Here is a 13,059-nt window from a genome sequence, read left to right on the forward strand (position 1 = left end):
TACAGCGCCGAACCGACTTTTATTCGGCTCTAAAATAGGAGTATGAATCGACCCTTAGTGTTTTGGCACGCTTGGTGCATACCGTGCATTATTAGTAAAGATGGGTCTTTCATTCCTTCAGTCATCAAATCAATGTTATGTAGGCCTACTTTTTGTGTTAAGGAGCTTTGGATATGGATTTCATATCTGATAAGCTACTTTTCTTTGTGACCACTGTGTTCTGACTCATGGTGCGTTACCCGTTCAAACCATGCAATAGAAATAAAGGTGATGGGTCTGCTTTAGTTTTTATAATTGCATAGTTGATAGACAAACGTTTTGGTTATCCAGCCTTCATCAGTGTGAAGGCTGGATTGCCGAAAAGTTTGTCCATTCATTATGCCAGAATAAAAAGCTAAAGCAGTTCCTGGTGTGTGCGACCCATCACCGTTATTTCTATTGTAATATCTGATAAGCAAATGACATTTGACATTAATCTAGGCATTTCGATATTATAGATATTGGTAGTACTGTCCCGGTGAGTGGATATTTTAAAGTAACTTTAAACGGGTGGATGCCACTGGCATAGTCTCACAAGTTCAGATACACAAGTGCTGGGGAGAGAATATCTGAACTGGTATGATGAAACTTGAATGTATTACTCGTCTTTATGAGTATGACATGTACCGTATTTGTCTAGAAGAATCTTATTGTTAAGGTGCCTGGTAGCCAGTAGGGGTGATCATCCCTGTCTCGTCTAGAAGAACCTTTTTTTTTTTCTTTTTTTTTGCAGAAGTGCGGATGTGAGTTGCATGTTGACACGGAACAAGGCCATCGGTCTGCTGTGTAACTGTTTTTGAAATGGATATTTAGGAAATGAGAATTATCACTTGGTGCAATGAATCCAGAGGAGCAGACGGTAACGTGGTTGATATCACTAGGAGTACTCTGCTCGCCTAAAAAGAACATAGCCGATCCGGAGGACTTCTTGAAAACCTCCCTTAAGGATGGGGTCGTGTTGTGCAAGCTTATGGAGCGGCTTGTACCTGGGTTTGTCCCAAAGGTAAGTGGATCAATGTTGGTGAAAGTTATCATTAGGCAACGAATTATCCTTAGGATCAACGCCCGTTCGTAGGAGGAGAGGGGTGAAAAGATGCCAACTTTTTTTCTTTTTTAATGATCAACTACACACAACAGGCCTTCGTTTCATAACGCCCCCACTTTAAATATGTCTTATGTGTGAGATCAAGGCGTAGAGGTAACGTGCAGTCGCACATGATGAAATTTATATATATGAATAGTTTTATCGTTAAGATAATGTTTCCTGTACTTTGGAGCTAATAAAATGTTCCGCATTCTTGACATGTGAGATATGTGAACACCCAACGTCCTCAAGTAGAGGAAATTCTGTGCACATTTGCTTGGTTAAATATAAGCAGAATAAAATAAAGCTTGCCGCTAAGATTCACATACACAAATGTTGTTTTGAGGCAACTAGCGATAAGAGTTAGATTTTTGTTTTACGTCGAGTTTGCAGGCAAATTTGCTCGGAACAGAAGTTGTGTGATAAATAACTCATGAACTGGATAGATTCTATAGACCAGGAGGACACCCGCACTGGTGATTTGCTAGCTGGTTGCCAGGCAATACGGCTCTGTCTCATTATGAAGAAGCAAACTATCCATATACCGGTACATACTGATACAATAATATCTACTTATCTAGCTCTGCTGCTCTGGTCCATAGCCATTACTGCTCTTGCTGCCGTTGCGCATTGGAGCTATGGACCAGAGCTACAGTATAGCCTATGCCTATCTATGATCCTATCGGCTATCGTAGCTATGTACCGTCCGTTCCTTATTCGGTATCTGTTTTGTCCTAAAAGGTTACATGAATGGAGACCTAGAGAGGCATGATATATAGCGTCATGTGAGATGCAGCTTGTGCCTGACTGGTTTCCATGGGAATAAAGCCTCTCGCGCACCCGTCAGTGTCAACCACCCCTCTTGTGTTAACATGTCCCAACCTGGTCCCAACCACTTACAATTAACTGAATTAAGTGACCATCAACTGCATCAAGATACCGTTTCAATTCAGTCGCCCAGAGGCGGCACATCAGTTAATGCTACAGAGTACTTTGTCAGCAATACTAGGCAAAAATAAAATAAAAACAAGAAGCATCTAACGTTCTTTGTCATACCAAATAATTTTGGGTGACGTTTTGACGCTTTGTTTTTCCCATGTATTTTGAGGAAGTTGAAGCAGTGGAAGTTATATTCATTATATACTTCAACATATTGGCTCGTCTAAACGAAATCCTCTACACATACATTGTCAATGACATTATGTAGAATAAATTCAGTACATAGGCCTACAAACCAACATAACTGACACAGCGGCGTAGACCTAACTGCTCACATTACTGTCTTGCAGCCTTTAATAAACATTTCTATTTGTGCAGATAATGTCAAATTCGCTCATCTCTCCGCGTCAACGGTTGCCTGCCAACCAACGAACCAATCACAAGTGTGACCGTCCTTTCGGGCTATGGGGTCTGGCCTATCATAACAGTTGGGACGGTATCTCGTCACTTCCTCCTGAAAGCCAGTCTTCTCCGTGCGGTGCGACCGCCCCCTCCTGTTAGCGGTCTAATGTATGCAATGAAGAAGACGCAGGAGGAATCCACACTTACTTGGTAAACTGTAGGTTACGACGAACGCGCGAGAACGATAACCATTCTAACTTCATTTATTGTGTAAATACGGAATTAGCTTCGGCATAGAACCGGGGAGCGTTTGATGAGCATTTTGCCGTAAGATGACCATCTGGCATAGTATGCAAAGCTGCCGAGCTGTATGTTTATTTATTTCGTTTCCTTGTGTTTGTTCAGTACTGTCAGGACCCGAGAGCCGAAGCCGACTGCATTGCCAATATAAGAGAGTTTCTACGAGGATGCACGTCCTTGAAAGTAGAGGTAAGTTGTAACAACAACAACGAGCCTTCTGTTGTGACTTCTCTCTATTCCATCATGATATCATACAATCGTGTCACTGTTGATCTTGACTTTTGACGTGAGCTGACCTTCATATTCCGATATGATCCATACAGATTATAAACTCTTTAACATGACAACCTGACTAATACTGTACTTAAACACTCTTGCCTATGTTGTGATCAGGGCAGGCGCCCCCTCCCCATTTCAGTAGTGACATATGGTTGTGTCACACCTCCATGTGGAGTGGGCTAGTCTTCATAAACAGGCATGCTGTCAGTCAACCCCCCCCCCCCCCCCAACAGACAGAAAGGGAACTGTTGGTCTGTATGACTAGTGCCTCTGTTTTCACAACAGCCCATAGCTTAGAGAATGTTATTTGCTCCCTTCTTCTGCACTCATTTTGACTGCAGTTAATAATTTCTTAGACTTATCATTGTTGCTGCTTGCACAAATCCTCACAGAGGCACGATAAAGACATTCAAAGACATGTTTTAGATGGAGCTTTACACCACAAATGATGAGTGACAAAATTCAGTGAGTTCTGTTCTTTGTACCAATATGCCTGCTAGTGGCTGCTGTACTGGACATTTCACTGACTCCGCAAGCTTTATAAATAGACCTTTTTTGGGTCTCTCTTGAATCACATCAGTTGGCTTTCTCTAAATGGCTAATTGAGTCAACCAGGCTGGCCAGCTGCAAGTCAAGTCAGTGGTTCAGTAGTTTCTGCCTGGCTTGCTGTTAATGTTTGGGAGGTTTATCCACCATCCATCCCCTAGTCCATAATTAGGCTTTCTTTTTGCGGCAGTGCAGTAGCTTGTGGGGCAGAAGAAGGCTTTTGGAGTGGGCACTGTCAATGATTTCATCCAGGGGTTTATTCTGCCACGGCACTGTACTCGGCCCTGCCCATCCTTTTGGTCAGTGATGTGATCATCATGGTTTAGAAAACTCTTTTTTCCCCCTCTCCTTTTAGCCACAGCCAAATTATGCACATAGTGCCTGTCCGTCGTCATGTGACATGTGCACAAAGAAAGCAGTCATACTGCTTTCACTTCTGTGCTGGAAAGGGGAAGCAGCAGCAACGGTCTCAGCTTTTTGGCCATGTCATAAATTATACAGGAATATATGTACTATATAAGAGTGCTGTTTTATTTTTATAGATAACTATAGAGTCGGTGAGGTACAGTATCAACACGGTGTGAGTCATTGCAGCGGTAAGCCTTGGCCCACAGTCTAGATTCTAGAACATCTGTAGTGCTCTCTTCCTAATCCAAGTTAATTATAGTAACGTTTTAGCCCGTTAAAACCCATGGATTGAGGTTGTTGATGTGATGGTTTTCCTTTTCCTCCTGCACGACCAGTCCTTTCCTCCTGCTGACCAGTGACCATGATTCCAAGTGTACAGTCAGTGTGCTAATGGTCACAGAATCATACAGCTGTGTTCCCCAGTCAGTGTGCTAATGGTCACAGAATCATACAGCTGTGTTCCCCAGTCAGTGTGCTAATGGTCACAGAATCATACAGCTCTGGTTCTCAATCATGTTCATGCCAAAAGGACCCCCAAATTCATGTGGATTTTGTGGCGAACCCACATTTAAAGATTTTGTGTCCCATCAAGAATATTTGTGAAAAGATTAAAAAAATAGCAAATACAAGGTCAGGTCACAACGCCTTGCAATGTGACGCTTTAACAAAAAAAGGGCTTAACTGGAACTTGGACCCCCCCCAAGACCACTGGGGGTCCCCCTGGGGGATCCACTGGCATTCAGAAAACATGAGTAATGCTTTTCTACTCAAACACAAAATTTAAGATGTTTTATTTAAAATGTGAAACCCTATCTACAGGCAGAAAGAGGATAGGTGTGTGTGTGTGTGTGTGTGTGTGTGTGTGTGTGTGTGTGTGTGTGTGTGTGTGTGTGTGTGTGTGTGTGTGTGTGTGTGTGTGTGTGTGTGTGTGTGTGTGTGTGTGTGTGTGTGTGTGTGTGTGTGAAGCAAAGCAGCTTGCAACATACTGTTCAATCTCCTCCATTATAGGCAGTATTCACTGTTGGTAACATATGAAAGACTGAAGTGACCAATGGTGGCTGTGAATAAGTTCATGTGTTGCCTATATTCTGTACATTTAGGGCTTGTTTGGACTCAAGCACTGTCACACATGATGTTTCGAGTGCATGGAATATCAGAAGCAACTGAACATATTTGTGCCATTGATAATGTATTTTTAAAATGTGGACTCAAATAAAGAAATTGAAATGTGTTTGTACTTTGTGAGTGTGAGAGATGCGTGATGCTTATTGGTCTCCATCAGTAGAAATAGTAAATGTTCAGCTAATTGTCTTTTGTTTTCTGGGAGATGGGGGGACGGGGGACTGCAGTTGGATTCTGAGTTTGTTTTGCTTTTATTTTCCAGGGGTTTGAACCAGAGTGCTTGTACACTGGGGATAATTTTGGCAAGGTCCTGACCACCTTGCTGGCTGTCAACTTTGCCACTCAAGGTAGGAGAAACGCTCTCTCTTTCTTGTCTCTCTCTCTCTCTCTCTCTCATTTTCTCTCTGCAGCCCCAGGGCTCTCATTCTGAACGAGTCGGTCAGTCACGTTACCGACAGAAAGGAATTTGGGAACGATTAATTTATTTTCTCTCGAGCTACGACTACAGCATTTTAATAGACTATACAGTTTGTATGTTGACTGTGTTTCAAACGCTTCAACCCCCTGCTGTCAGTGGTTGTAAGTAACTGCATTAATAAACAAGCTGTGATCATTTCACAGACTTTAATCTACAATGCCAGCAATAGAGGTTTCTGTTTTAAAGAGCTGCTCACTGCCGTGTGCGTGCGTGTGTTCCCAGGCATGCATGTGTGAGCATGGTCTTGTCATTTTTCGCTGTCTGGCTCTTGGAAGCCCTATGAATTTCAACAGTGTGTATCTGCTCAAGGGCAGCTGGCGTGGCAGTGTGTGTTGTGTCACGCTGTTTTCCATGTTTACACAGCCATTAATGGAGCATCCAGTGTCCGCACAATTCATATCCAGACCAGTACCCTATGCTTGGGCATTTACGGTACTCGGTTAACCGCCTTAACCCATTTAGACCTGAGGACGATTCTACAAATATCTTCTAAATCCTGACCATTTTCTGAAAAACAACCCATGTTGTTCTCAAACGTTTTCATGTCAAGGACCCCCTGAATTATATGTAATTGGCCCTGGACCCCCAGAAGCAATGAAGAAAAAAACGTTCGAAAGGATATACAATATATTCGAAGATTCCTCCACAGCAAAACATTTTTACTCGTATCTTTGCTTCTGGGGGGGTCCCTGGAACACATAATTTCAGATGGGGGTCTGCAGCCAAATGGATCATTCTTGGAGTCCTTGACATGAAAAAGGTTGAGCACCACTGACATAGAAACATGTCAGAGTTTCAGAAAACTGTCATGATTTAGAAGACATTTTGTAGGTCTAAATGGGTTGAATACAAATGTCTCTGATACCTTTCCCCCTCCCGGCCTTACCCCACAGTAGTAGTAAAGTAGTATTATCTACTACAGCAGTACCATCCAGTAGAGTAGACCCTAGGAAATGAATCCACACCCTTCCAGTCATTAGGCAGCCCGTTCCTCCTTCAAGCTTGTCACTGCATGTTTGATATGCTGCTGGAGAGATTCTTGGCAGGAACCCCTTTTGGTGTTTTAAGCATTGTATTATACTTTAAATATTGAAAAAAAATATTATTCAATATAATTTGGCGCAAATCTTTGGATATGTATTCTTTCAGAGCAAACGTTTTTAACTCAAATCTTTGCTTCTGGGGGGTCCCTGGAACATCTGAAACATGGGCTTTTCAGAAATTTGGCAGGATTTAGAAGACATTTGTAGAATCGTTGTCAGGGCTAAATTTAGATTTTTGATTTTGATTAGATTTATTTAGAAAAGCAATCATAATACAACATTATAATCAGTGATTCAAGGATTACACAGTAAAGTCCAAAGACTTATTTCCACTGGGGTCCTCTCACACTGAACAATACTTTAAATACATCACAAATACATAACAGTACATATACATTACATACACAACACAACATGTGTTAACATGTGTTAACACAACATGGGTTAACTACTGTGCATGATACCAAAGCTACAATAAATGCTTGCTATATTTACATATTGTCTTTTTTATGCCCTTTGTAAAATAACTCAAACTTTAATGTAGACAGCCCTAGCCTATATCCTTTATGTCTGTTTGAAGTAGAGGTTGCATTCCACTGCTTGTGAAGTAGACCCACATGGCCTCAGCTTTGTATGCAAGTCTAATGTAGCTGCAGATGTCCCGAAGCTGTTCTACAATCTCCTGAAGTGTTTCAAAATGAAGTGGCCCCAGGTTAAAGTTAGCTAATTTGATCACTGACGACGATGTGTTTTACACGTGATACTCTGGCAGGATCATCTATCTATGCAATATCACGTGTGTGTGTGTGTGTGTGTGTGTGTGTGTGTGTGTGTGTGTGTGGGGCTGCTGTCATGTTTTTACAGTTGAAACGCATGTGCATATCTGTGTTTTCAATTGCAGCTGCATTGACCACAGAGCTAGCAGAAAGTGGCTTGTTTTAGATCCTCTCGGGAGTGGCATGTGGAATCATTGAACTTTCCCTGCAGAGCATGCATTTGCAGGCAAACGCAGTCCCCCTTGCCTGGCTACTGTGTCCTTGACTGCATTGTAAATGGTGCATTTATGTAGTGCTTGTATCCAAAGCGCTTTACATTCACATTACATTCACCCATTCCCACACACACACATTCATACACCAATGGTGGAGGAAATGCAAGACACCAACCAGCACATCAGGAGCAATTAGGGGTTCAGCGTCTTTCTCAAGGACACTTCGAAGTGTCGAACGGGAAGCGAGGAACGCAGGCGTTGTTGCCTGGATCAACGACAGGTCTGCTACAGGTCTTCTCAAGAGGGGCACAACAACACAAGCGTAAAAAAAAAGCTAGACAGAATCCAGGTCTGGTGAGTCGCGGGCGTGTGCACGAAACAAGCATGCGCACAACAAATTTACGGGACCGCGCTCACGTAAACACGCTTGTGTTATATCGCTTCACGTTTGACAGGCCCTTAACTCTGGGGGAGCCCACAGGGATCGAACTGAGAACCTCACAGTTTCCCCATCGGCTGTTCTACCCCTGAGCCACTGCAGCCCACTGTTGTAAAAGTAGTCATTCCTTAGTTTATGGTCTCTGACTGTGTCCAGTTAGTCCTACTTTCCTGATGATAGGTCATTTTCAGAAAGGATGGTTAAGGGTCAAATCCTGACGTTTACATTCTGGTTTGATTGAATATTATGAGTAGATTTTCACATTTAGACAACAGATTTGTAGACTAGGTTCTAAGTTTAACACCATCATGGGATCATATCTATTGGTTTGGGTTGGTGTTATTGCCCAGCTTTGTGTTTGTGTGTACCGGTACCCCCATAGTGATGATTTGATTGGCTGATCACCCCATCATGATGATTTGATTGGCTGAGCAAAGTACATATTGAGGATAAAAAGTGAGGACAGAATAGTGAAGACGGAAAAGTGAGGACGCAAGTTGTGATTGGCCAGAATGAGATGATGTATGATGATAAGCCCCTCACTTCACACGGGTGTGTTTTAAAGAATATATATATACAGTACTGTAATTAGCAATACTGTATTAGTACTGTGTTCAACTGTGTTCAGGGTTTGCGAGTGAGTGCTGGTAACAAACATAGATCAATCAGTCCTGTCCTTGCAGCACCTGGCCCAGTGGCCCTACATACTTAGTTTTCTTACAGGCCGCATTGGCTCAGGAGGTGGAACGGCTGCTTGGCAACCAGAAGGTTCCCAGGTCGATCCCGGGGCTCCACCCAAGTTAGTCTAGAAGTGTCCTTGAGCAAGACACTAAACCCCTAATGTCTCCCGATGAGCAGGTTGGTTTCCTTCGCCATCGGTGTATGAATGTGAGTGTGTCACCCAATCTATGTAAAGTGCCTTGGATAATCATAAAGCCATAAAGGCACTATATAAATGCACCATTTAAAATGCGGCATTTACAGGTACAGGTACAGGTTACCGGTACATACAGCCCCCCTCTGCTGCAGTGGCAAAGTTTTAGCACTACCCTCAGGCCCGGATATTGGTACAGCAGATTTCATGTCCATTTTCTTACGGAGCCACTGAACAGCAATTCAGGTGAGAGGCGTAGGGTTGAGTGAGTTTCTTAAATAAACCAGTGTAGCTGCTGACTATTACCAGTGTTGCGGACTCTATTCTTTTCTCCTGTATTGCCGTTTGACCAGCCCCTGGGCTAGAGTGGATGTGCATGCTTTGTCTTTCTTAAATTAAGCCATTAGTCCAAGTAGTTGGAAATTAGAATGGGGCCTTTTTTTATTGCCCTCTGCTTTAAGGTTATGGCGTATCTTTTTATTTCACCAATTGTCTAGGTTTATGGCCATTGGATCAGTGGCTATATCAATGGTTCTAAAAGTAGTTAACATAGCATCACAATCATTTCCATTTATACGTTGGCTATTAACAGATGTACATACAAGCTCGCAGCATGGCACAAAATCTGCTATTTTTGAACATTTGTGAAAAATCTTGAATTTTGAAGGATTTTGATTTCACACAAATCTTCCCTGGGGGTCCCTGCTGCTACTAAACCTTTTCAGATGGGGGTCCGCTGCCAAATACATCAATCTAGGGGTCCTTGGCACAAAAGACTTTCTGCTAAATGATGCGAGTGTGTGTGTGTGTGTGTGTGTGTGTGTGTGTGTGTGTGTGTGTGTGTGTGTGTGTGTGTGTGTGTGTGTGTGTGTGTGTGTGTGTGTGTGTGTGTGTGTGTGTGTGTGTGTGTGTGTGTGTGTGTGTGTGTGTGTGTGTGTGTGTGTGTGTGTGTGTGTGTGTGTGTGTGTGTGTGTGTGTGTGTGTGTGTGTGTGTGTGTGTGTGTGTGTGTGTGTGTGTGTGTGTGTGTGTGTGTGTGTGTGTGTGTGTGTGTGTGTGTGTGTGTGTGTGTGTGTGTGTGTGTGTGTGTGTGTGTGTGTGTGTGTGTGTGTGTGTGTGTGTGTGTGTGTGTGTGTGTGTGTGTGTGAGAGTGGTGAGTGTGTGTGTGTGTGTGTGAGAGTGGTGAGTGTGAGTGTGAGTGTGAGTGTTGTGTGTGTGTTGCTCCCACTGTCCCTGGGGCTGAACAGCAGCTCATCCGCAGATGACTGGCCATCAATATGTTGGCCTCATAAAACATTATGCAACTGCTTCAAATCCTGTGTGTACAGGCGCTCAAAGTGGGGTCCAGGGTCCTTGGGTGGCTGGTGGCTGGAGTCCCCAGCATAATAATGTGTGAATATAGCACCACAATCATTTTAACCATATTTTATACTTTGGATATTCATAAATGTCAGATATACAAGCTCATATGTTAGAGATTGTAGATGTTGCTAATGATATTTTAGCTAATCGTTATAATATGCTGTCATATATATTTTTTATTTTGTAAGTGAACATTTTTAAAACAAAGTTTTGCTTTTGGGGTTCCCTGGCACGAAATACTTTTTCAGATGGGGATCCAACTGCAAAAAGCGTATCATTTTGGGCGTCCTTGACATGAAAAGGTTTGAGAATGAGAACCCCTGGAGCCCAGACGGTTAGCTCAACCGTCTGGGCTCCTAGGCTGCTGAGCCAGCCTGGCGGCGTGCCGTGGGTTCGACTCCCGATCCCGACGGCCTTTGCCACGTGTCTCCCCGCCCCATCTCTCTCCCCATTTCCTGTCAGACTACTTTCATCCTCTAAATAAAGGCAGAAAATCCAAAGAAATTACTTAAAAATAAATAAATGTGTGTGTGTGTCCACAGATTGTGGTGCTGAGAGATCATGTCCGCAGTCCGGTGCCTCATCTCCTAGTCACTCCACCTCCTCACACACACTGTCCTCTGCCAAGTCCAAAGGCTCTCTGCGCAGACAATCAAAGCCAGCGGTACGTTCTCTCACACCAACAGCACATTGATCTCTCTGTATCTCTCTGTCTGTCTGTCTGTGTCTCTCTCTTTCTGTGATAAAATGACCACTTAGTACCTGTGTGCTAGTATTAATGTATAACCCTGTATCACTTCCCAGTTACTCTGGGTTAAGGTCTCATTAAAGTGGCTCTCTGTGCTCTGCCCTGACAGGAGATGTCTGAGAACGGCGGTGGCGGTGGAGGTGGAGGTGGAGGTGGTGGCGGGGTGCTGGTAAAGGCGCGCTTCAACTTCAAGCAGACCAACGAGGACGAGCTGTCGTTCAACAAGGCCGACCTGATCCTTGTGACGCGGCAGGAGGAGGGAGGCTGGTGGGAGGGCACGCTCAACGGCAAGACCGGCTGGTTCCCCAGCAACTATGTCCGCGACATCAAGCCCTGCGGTGAGCGGCACATTGACCCGTTTCATCTAGATTCATCTTTATATTTAGTGGTTCCCAAAGTGGGTTTCGGGGACCCCCCCTCAGGGGTACTTGAGGGAGTTCCATGGGCGACCCAGCTAAATGATAATTTGGAACCAATTGGACCCTTATGGGTCTGTAACTCAGAGAGTGTACAAACGGGTCCATTTGGTTCCATTTGTACACTCAGAGTTAAATTAACATTGATTTTACAATATAAATTGGGGGTCCCAGAGATAGAAATGCTATTAAATGGTCGTCCGTAGACTAATATGCACGTCAAACTGCATATTAGTTAAACGGGTTGAAAATCACTGCTAGAGCCATAAAAATCTTCTCTTATGGGGGTCCCTGGCATATATTTTCAAATGGGGGTCCGCCGGCTAGTTACTGTCAATTTGGGGGTCCTTGACATGAAAAAGTTTGGGAACCACTGACATAGGGTTTTTCAGAGAACTTTCTTTGTTTCGGGCAGAAAACTTTTATTGTTGTAAATTAAGTAACACCTTACTTGATCATGCTACAATGTCACACAAATGTACCTAAAGTAGAAAAGTATGAAAAGTAACAGTTTTGGACTGGTGACACTTCTCATTTCATTTTCATTCAAGTGTGACCTTTAGACCTCTACATACACTATTTTCCAAACGAGTAAGAATATCGGTTTTACAAGCTCACAACGTGGCACGAAAGCAACACGTTTCTCTTTTGGTCTTGAGCTAAAAAGTTTGAGAACGACTGCTCTACATAACTTGGGTGCCTCCGTATTCTTTTATAGTACTGGCCTCTGTGTTCATACGGGTGTAAATTCTTCACTCAGCGTTTTGCTTTCCACAGGAATATGGTTAATCTAGAACAGTGGTTATCATCCATTCATAGTAATATCGATCGATGCGTTTCTTTTGTCAATAATGTTTTTATGATGCTTAATTGCTGACGCTGTCAAAAACCTTGTTCCTCTCTTGGCCATGCAGATAAACCAGTGTCTCCCAAAGGAACCCAGCTCACCAAGAACTACTACAGTGTGGTGAGTAGGCATTACGCAGGACACTTATAATGTCCTGCAGGACTCTCAAAAGGTTCAAATGTTTGCTTTTTTATGTGGACTCAATTAAAGCCTCACTTTTTGCAACTTTGCTTACTAAGAAAAGCGTTATTCTTATGTAACTTGTTTTTAATGAATAAAATGTAATGTTGTCTAATCTGTATGGTAGAGTATGTTAATGTATGATTTCGAAAACACAGGACATGATGTTAAGTCCAAAGAGCCTTGGGACTCTGCAAGGCAGGGGCGTCCTACTCACTGAGTCAGGTTTGCACTTGACCGCATACCTAAATATAACATCATGGGTGGTTGTATTTAGTCTCACTGCTATTCTATCGAGACATTTAGATTGTGTCTCGACAGGACATGTCTCACCTAGACAGTAGACACAGGATCTGACATAAATTTGTACCTGATTTGTACAAGATTCAATTTATCCCCTGAGCAAGCCTAGCCTGGTGAAACCACTCAGCGGGGAGAGTCTGGGAACTCTCAGGCAGAGATGATGTGCTCCGGTCCAATTCTGGCCGGAGCGATATGCGGCTGTATGAGGCCGCTAGAGGCGGGATCAACGCGAGACTTATGACATATTGAAGCGATGCCACA

The 13,059-nt window shown here is 43.3% G+C and overlaps 1 protein-coding gene across 2 annotated transcripts in view; it reads left to right on the forward strand.

Moving 5' to 3' along the window:
- Window positions 1-785: 785 nt before the first annotated feature.
- Window positions 786-13,059, forward strand: part of arhgef6 (Rac/Cdc42 guanine nucleotide exchange factor (GEF) 6) — a 35,961-nt gene continuing 23,687 nt past the window's right edge. For both annotated transcript variants that reach the window (XM_080774588.1, XM_080774589.1), the window contains exons 1-6: window positions 786-1,042; window positions 2,870-2,953; window positions 5,382-5,466; window positions 10,847-10,968; window positions 11,162-11,390; window positions 12,383-12,435. In XM_080774588.1, coding sequence (XP_080630714.1) covers window positions 878-1,042; window positions 2,870-2,953; window positions 5,382-5,466; window positions 10,847-10,968; window positions 11,162-11,390; window positions 12,383-12,435 — 738 coding nt within the window. In that variant the 5' untranslated portion in view covers window positions 786-877. The remainder of the gene's footprint in view (window positions 1,043-2,869; window positions 2,954-5,381; window positions 5,467-10,846; window positions 10,969-11,161; window positions 11,391-12,382; window positions 12,436-13,059) is intronic.

Source organism: Protomyctophum bolini, assembly GCF_963924005.1.
Source record: "Protomyctophum bolini genome assembly, chromosome: 10".
NCBI classification, from domain to species: Eukaryota; Metazoa; Chordata; class Actinopteri; order Myctophiformes; family Myctophidae; genus Protomyctophum; species Protomyctophum bolini.